This window comes from Sceloporus undulatus, chromosome 9, assembly GCF_019175285.1.
Source record: "Sceloporus undulatus isolate JIND9_A2432 ecotype Alabama chromosome 9, SceUnd_v1.1, whole genome shotgun sequence".
In the NCBI taxonomy this organism is placed as follows: Eukaryota; Metazoa; Chordata; class Lepidosauria; order Squamata; family Phrynosomatidae; genus Sceloporus; species Sceloporus undulatus.
In genome coordinates, this window is record NC_056530.1 from 6259740 (window position 1) to 6267731 (window position 7992).

The window sequence follows — 7992 nt, forward strand, 5'->3', positions numbered from 1 at the left end:
AGTTGGTGTAGTGCTCCCACTTTGCTGGGTCCCTAGCTGTGCTCTGTGTTCCCTAGGGCAATTGCATAATCAGTGTAGATAAGGCTAAACATGGCCGTGCAGTTGTAGCATGGCATAGGCCCACAGTATAATGAAAGAGGAAAGTCTGTATCTTTGGTAACCAGTGAAGATGTAATAGAGGAGGAAGTAGACAATCATACAGCCTACTTACAGCTGGCCGCGAGTTCTTTTTGTTTTGCAGTAAATGCCCAAATCTATATGATGGAAGTGTTGGTGTCAGATAGCAATTTTTTTTTTAAATGGATGAATATTTAAGTGATGAAATATGTACTTAATATTAAGCTACACTTAGGCTTTGATAATGCCTTTGGTGTGGCATATACCTTTTGGAAGAACATGTAAAATGGCAAACCTAGAAACTAAGGTAATGCCTGGATATATTCTATAACTGCCTGGTTATAATAAAACTTAGATTAGACCATAAGGGCCTTTGAAATTGCAACATTTGTACAGGAAGGACTAGATGTTTGACAGTACTGTAGGAGTACAAGAAGGATATTTTCCATCAGTTTGATATACAGCATGTTTTGCAGAAAGTAAAACTTTTATATTCTATATATGTCCTATAATGAGGTGAGCAAACTGTGCCATTCTCCACTCGGTTAATCAGAAAAGCTCTAGAAGTGGCGGAGGAAAGTTACCAGGCCATCTCCCATTGCCTTAGGTGTGCCATTCTTTAAAGGGAGAAGCAGAGGGGACTTTTCCAGTAAAGTTAATAAATAGGGATGGAGGAAGGAGGGTAAGTGTTTCCCTCTCTGGGGTGTCTATCATTCCCACACCAAGGAGGTTGCTAAGCCTTCTTTGACTTTCCCATTTCTGTTTCAGTACATCATTATGAAGTTAATAGCAGGAATCTGCTGAAGATATAGTAGTGGTGATTTTTTTTAACCCAATATTAACCGTTTTTATTACAAAGATACTTGAAATGTGGCCTTTCAGCGATATCTGATGTTGATTACTTACCTTTTTTGTTTATTACTAGTTAAAACAAATACAAGGTAGCTGTATACAGTATATTAAATGTTGCAACTGCTTTGCACATCTTTCTTTTGCAGTGCTTACTTGAAAATATATTTCCTTCTTTTTCATTTTTCTTTGGTGGTGGCAGGGTCTTGGATTTCTTTTTCACTCTTAACTAAAAAAACCTAAAACACTCTCTACTCAGCAGTAGCAGTGGTTACACCTGACCGAAGCCCGCGGCCTACGTCTGCTCCAGCCATCGCTCAGAGCCACTTAGCTGAACCAACTCCACCGGCTGTACCTGATAGCAAGGAACCAGCAGTCACTAAACCCGAGAAGGAAATCATTAGAAAAGAAGTAAAAGTTGAAGAAACTCCTCCAGAGAAGTCGAAAACAGAGTTAACCGAAGGAGTCCAGGTGTGTTAAACCACCACCTTTAAACATATATCTACATGAGAAAAGTATGAAGGTGAAGTGTCCTTAGTGTGGGTTTTGAAATTCTTCTTGATTTCCAGAACAAGATGATATATGACATGTTCCAATGCAAGAAATTTATAGACCATTATAGATAATTCAAAACAATAAGAGAAACAGGATACATTCAGCCATTTCCCCCCTGTTTTTAACCCTCCTTGTGCTTCCAGGATTGCTAAGGCTCAGTGCAATGACAGCAGAAACCAAAATTCCTCTGCCAGAATCTCCCAGAAATAGCCTGTATATTCTGTAGCTTCCTTATTTGCATATAAATCATCCACTGCCTTTTGTTTCTAAAACCTACTGCAGTCCAGTCCTTTGCAACTTTATGAACTGAAGGGAAATATCTTCCACTTACTCTTCTCCATGGTCTCTGTTACTCACACAAATGAATCATCTTGTGCCTGCACAGCCATGTATTTGGAAACCGCTAGAGCGAAACTCTCCTTTAGGCAGGAGCCACCCACCCTCTGGTGCATACTCCTGATACCTTCCCACCTAATCACAGTTCTGTTTCAACTGTCACGTTAACATCATCATTGGAAACTTGCTCTACAGAGTCTTGAGCTTGCGTGAGGGATACTGTTGTTTTTATGTCCCCTATTTCTTATTTTTATATTTTCTCTTTAGTTTTATTCAGGTTTTGTTTAATTGGATTCCTCATTTGCATAGCCATTCCTGTTGCCTTCTCTGGCTCTTGAATTGTGATGCCCAGTAGTGGACACAGTATCCAGGTGAGGTCTAACCAAAGCAGAATAGAGTGGCACTGTTACTTTCCTCTAGGCACTATACTCCTATTAATGCAGGGTAGAATCATAGAATCGGAGAGTTGGAAGAGACTGCAAGGGCCATCCAGTCCAACCCCTGCCATGCAGGAATTCACAATCAAAGCATCCCCGACAGATGGCCATCCAGCCTCTGTTTGAAGACCTCTAAGGAAGGAGACTCCACTACACTCCTAGGGAGTTTGTTCCACTGTCGAACAGCCCTTATTGTCAGGAAGTTCCTCCTAATGTTGAGATGGAATCTCTTTTCCTGTAGTTTGCATCCATTCTTCCGCATTCTAGTCTCTGGAGCAGCAGAAAACAAGCTTGCTCCCTCATCAATATGACATCCCTTCAAATATTTAAACAGGGCTATCATATCACCTCTTAACCTTCTCTTCTCCAGGCTAAACATCCCCAGCTCCCTAAGTCGTTCCTCATAGGACATGGTTTCCAGACCTTTCACCATTTTAGTTGCCCTCCTTTGGACATGCTCCAGTTTCTCAATGTCCTTTTTTAATTGTGTCCAGAACTGGATGCAATATTCCAGGTGGGGTCTGACCAGAGCAGAATATAGTGGCACTATTACTTCCCTTGATCTAGATACTATACTTCTATTGATGCAGCCTAAAATCGCATTGGCCTTGTTAGCTGCCGCATCGCATTGTTGACTCATGTTCAGCTTATGGTCTACTTGGACTCCTAGATCACTTTCATACGGAGTTTCATTCAGCCAGGTGTCCCCCATCCTATATCTGTGCTTTTCATTTTTCCGCCCTAAGTGCAGTACCTTACATTTCTCCGTGTTGAATTTCATTCTGTTAGCTTTGGCTCAGTTTTCTAGTCTGTTCAGGTCATTTTGAATCTTGATCCTGTCCTCTGGGGTATTAGCTACATCTCCTAATTTGGTGTCATATGCAAATTTGATAAGTATTCCCCCAATTTTGTCCTCCAAGTCATTGATAAAGATGTTAAATAGCACTGGGCCCAGGACAGACCCCTGTGGGACCCCACTGGTCACTTCTCTCCAGGATGAAAAGGAGCCATTGTTGAGCACCCTTTGGATTCAGCCAGTCAACCAATTACAAATCCATGTAACAGTTGCCTTGTCTAGCCCATATTTTACAAGCTTGTTTGCAAGAATATCATGGGGAACTTTGTCAAAGGCCTTCTGAAATCAAAATATACTATATCCACAGCATTTCCTTCATCTAATAAGCTGGTAATTTTATATTAAAAAAAAGAGATTAGGTTTGTCTGGCATGACTTCTTTCTCTGAAACCCGTGTTGACTTTTTGTGATTATGGAATTGCCTTCTAAATGTTCACAGACTCTCTGCTTAATGATCTGCTCTAGAATCTTTCCTGGTATTGATGTCAGACTAACTGGACAATAATTGTTGGGATCCTCTTTTTTTCCCCTTTTTGAAGATGGGGACAACATTTGCCCTCCTCCAGTCTGCTGGGATTTCTCCTGTTCTCCAGGAGTTCTGAAAGATTATTGCCAATGGTTCCGATATAATATTTGCCAGTTCTTTTAATACCCTTGGATTTAGTTCATCTGGTCCTGGAGACTTATATTTGTTTAGGTTAACCAGGTATTCCTGTACTGTCTCTTTACTTATTCTGTGCTGAAATTCCTCTTTTGTGTCCTTTGCTCCATTATCCTCAGGTTGAGCACCCTTTACCTTTTCTGAGAAGACTGTAGCAAAAAAAGGTGTTGAGTAATTCTGCCTTTTCTCTGTCTCCTGTTAGCATTTTGCCATCTTCTGCACGCAGTGGCCCTACCGTTTCCTTCTTCTTCCTTTTGCTGCGAACATATCCAAAAAAGCCCTTTTTGTTCTTCTTAAAGTCTCTAGCAAGCGTGAGTTCATTCTGTGCTTTGGCTTTCCTGACTTTACCCCTACACAGGCTCGCTATTTGTTTGTATTCCTCTTTGGTGATTTTCCCATTTTTCCATTTCTTATACATGTCCCTTTTAAAACTTAGCTCAGTTGAAAGTTCTTTAGTCATCCATCCTTGTTTCTTGAGACATCTCCCATTTTTCTTCCTCATTGGAACTGTTTGAAACTGTGCCTTCAGTATCCCGCTTTTAAGAAACTCCCATCCATCTTGAACTCTTTTAGTATTGCTGACCATGGGATCACCCTCAATACTTCTCTAAGTTTACTGAAATCCGCTCTCCTAAAGTCTAGAACGCGTGTCTGACTATGCCTGGCTTCTCCTTTCCATTGTATAACAAACTCTAGGAGAACATGGTCACTTCCACCTAAGGATCCCACCACTTGCACTCCATTAACTAGGCCATCTCTGTTGGTTAGGATCAGATCCAAAATAGCTGATCCTCTTGTTGCCTCTTCAACCTTTTGGACAATGAAGTTGTCTCCAAGGCAAGTGAGGAATTTGCTAGACCTTGAGGATTTGGCTGAGTTTGACTTCCAGCAAATATCAGGATAGTTGAAGTCACCCATCACTACTACATCTCTCCTTTCTGAGTGTATGGTCATCTGTTCTAGAAAGGCATCATCCAATTCCTCCATCTGACTTGGGGGTGTGTGGTAGACTCCCACAATAACATCCTTTTTGTTTCCCTGCCCTTTAATTTTTATCCAGATGCTCTCCACCTGGCTTCCAGGATTGATGTCCTGGATCTCTTCACTGGTGTAAATGTCCCTGACATGTAAGGTTATTCCTCCTCCTTTCCTGTTTGGCCTATTTCTCTTAAAAAGGTTATACCCCTCTATTTCTACATTCCAATCATGAGACTCATCCCACCAGGTTTCAGTGATGCCTATTATATCATATTTGCTTTGTTGTACTAGGAGTTCAAATTCAGCTTGTTTATTTCCCATACTCTGTGCATTAGTGTAGATACATTTAAGACCATGTGTTCCCTTTACTTGTTGCCTGTGCAAACATTTTTTTCTCCCACTGTTGCACTGTTTGTCTTGTTCCCTCTATGACAGTTTGGCTATTTTCTCTATCCCTGCTGTCTCCCTCCCCCACATAACTCAGTTTAAAGCCCTCCTGATCAAATTCTTGAGACTATTGGCAAAAACGTTTTTGCCAACTGGTGTGAGATGCAACCCATCCCTTGCCAGAAGTCCCTCCTCATGGAACCACAGCCCATGGTCCAAGAATCCAAACCGTTCTTGGCAGCACCATCTACGGAGCCAGTTATTTACATCTGCTATTTTCTTTTCCCTTCCTGGACCATGCCCTTCAGCTGGGAGAAGAGATGAGATGACAACCTGTGCATCCATCTCTTTCAACTTCCTACCCAAAGCCTCATAATCCCTTATGATATTCTGAAGGCTGTGCCTTGCAATATCATTGGTTCCCACATGAACCAAAAGAAAGGGATAATGGTCAGTAGGCTTGACAAGTCTTTTCAGCCTCTCCATCACATCACGGATCTTTGCCCCAGGAAGACAGCACACCTCCCAAGACATCTTGTCAGGTCCACAAACCACTGGTTCAGTGCCTCTCAGCAAAGAGTCCCCCACGACCACCACACACCTCCTCCGAGACTTAGCAGAGGCTGTTCCTTTTGGTGGAGCTCTCTGTGTCCCCTGTCTGTCCCCGAGGTCTGTCCCTGCTGCTGTTCCTCATCATCCCTGATAGTAGAGAGAGGCTAAAATTGATTCTGTAGCTGCAAGCTTACAGAATGTTCCTTGGTTTCCCTACTTCTGTGTGTGACTTCCTCTAACTATCTACTTATGTTGTGTGTGTAATAGCCTCCTCTTCCCCAGCAACTTCCTCTGTGTGTTTCCTGTCCAGGGCCATCTGGTCCATTCTGGTCAGGAAAACCTCTTGCTCCCTATGATGCTGAAGTGTAGCGACCTGGGCCTCCAGCTGCTGTACTTTCTTTTCTAAGAGGGCTACCAACTTGCACCTAGTGCAGGTGAAGTTCCCCACATCTCTAGGCAAGAAGACAAACATCCCACAAGTGTTGCAGGTGACTGCAGCAGGGCCTTCAGTGTCCATACTGAGAAGTCTTAAAGAGACACTGAAACAAGACTGTGGGCTTCCCCTGCTAAACTTGGCCTTTGTCCCCAAGCTCTGTCACTGAGTTCAAGTTACTGGGCCTATAGTTATGTAGAGCTCCTGGCTACTAGCTCCTTCCAGAGTAAAGTCTCTGACTCGCTTCCTCTGAAGAAAAGTCCCCACAAGCCCCTTAAGGAAAAAAGGGAAAAGAAAAGTTAAAAAAATTAAAGAGCCCCCCTCCAACAATGTTCTCAGGTCAGCTTCTCCTCTATTCTCCAAAACCTCCCTGACTATATAGAAAAATTAAAATTCTCTGCCAGCCTTCTGTAGAATTTAGGGCTCAGACTCCTCTCAGCAGTGACTCCCAGAATGCACTAGCTCAAAGTATAAGGATAGATCTCACCAAAGCACTTGGAGAAGAAAACCAGCCCTTTCCTCTTGGAAGGAATGAACTAGAATTAATTGTCTTGTGTTCAGCTTGTGGTCTACAAACACTCTTAGGTCCCTATCACATGTACTTTTGTCAAGCAAGGTGTTCCCCATTCTATATCTGTGCATTTCATTTTTTCTGCCTGAGGGTAATACTTTACATTTCTCTTGGTTGACATTTATTTTGTTAGTTTGGGTTCAGCTTTCTAATTAGTTACTGTCATTTTGAACTCAGATCGTGTCCTCTGGAATATTAGCTACCCCTCACAATTTGGTGTCATCTGCAAATTTGATAAGCATGTTGTCTATTTCATCATCCAAGTCATTGATAAAGATATTGAATAGCACTGGGACCAGGACAGAACCTCGTGGCACCCCACTAGTCACTTTTTCTCCAGGATGAAGAGAAAGCATTGGTGAGCCAATTACAAATTCACCTAACGGTCAGACTGTGTAGTCCACATTTTACTAGCTTTTTTGTAAGAATATCATGGGGGACCTTGTCAGAGCCCTTACTGAAATCAAGATATGCTACATCCATAGCATTTCCTCCATCTACTAAGTTTGAAACTTGATAAAAAAGAGATAAGGTTAATCTGTCGTGACTTGTTTTTTTAGAAACTCATGTTGACTTTTGTGATCACAACTTTCTTAATTGAGGGTCAAAAGTCTTATCCAACATGTCTGGGTGCTGGGATACATGAAGAGTACAAACTGAAGAGGTTGCTGTTCTACATGGTCTCCACCACCTTTATGACACCTTGGGCTCTTTAGAACTGGTCTGGACCCATATTTACTCCAGAGGTCATGACATGTTGGTCCATATCTACAACCTCAATTTCTCACTGTCTGGAAAGCTCTTCATGTGTTCCCAAAATTGTTTTCTGACAAGACTACTCAGGTGGTTACAGATAGAACAGTGGCCTTCTATCTCAACAAACAAGGAGGAATGCTTTCCCAGACCCTACGTCAGCTCACTGTCTGGTTCTAGAACTGGTGCATTTGCAGGAGCAAATTACTGTTAGCGGTGCACTTGCAAGGCAGACCTTTTCCTCACAGATTACTTCTGCAGGGTGACCTCTTTCTCCCCATGAGTGGAAGATTGACTCAGCCCTCCTGCAATAACTATTCTGTCTCAGGGGCACATCTGAGATAGACTTCTTCACATTCCCTGCATATACCCAGTGAGCTTGATTCTGCAGCAGAGGCCATTGAAACAAGGTCTCCCTATGAGACTTCTTTATTTTCACATGGAATAATTAAAAAGACTGTATGTACAGCGCTGTGTAAATTTACAGCGCTTCATAAATAAATAAATA

The 7992-nt window shown here is 42.2% G+C and overlaps 1 protein-coding gene across 25 annotated transcripts in view; it reads left to right on the plus strand.

Moving 5' to 3' along the window:
• EPB41 (erythrocyte membrane protein band 4.1) overlaps positions 1-7992 on the plus strand; it is a 227269-nt gene that overhangs the window by 156235 nt on the left and 63042 nt on the right. For 20 of the 25 annotated variants that reach the window (XM_042440148.1, XM_042440169.1, XM_042440168.1 and 17 more), the window contains one exon: positions 1226-1437. In XM_042440148.1, the coding sequence (XP_042296082.1) occupies positions 1226-1437 (212 nt within the window). The remainder of the gene's footprint in view (positions 1-1225; positions 1438-7992) is intronic. The other 5 variants (XM_042440145.1, XM_042440157.1, XM_042440159.1 and 2 more) reach the window with 1 other exon arrangement.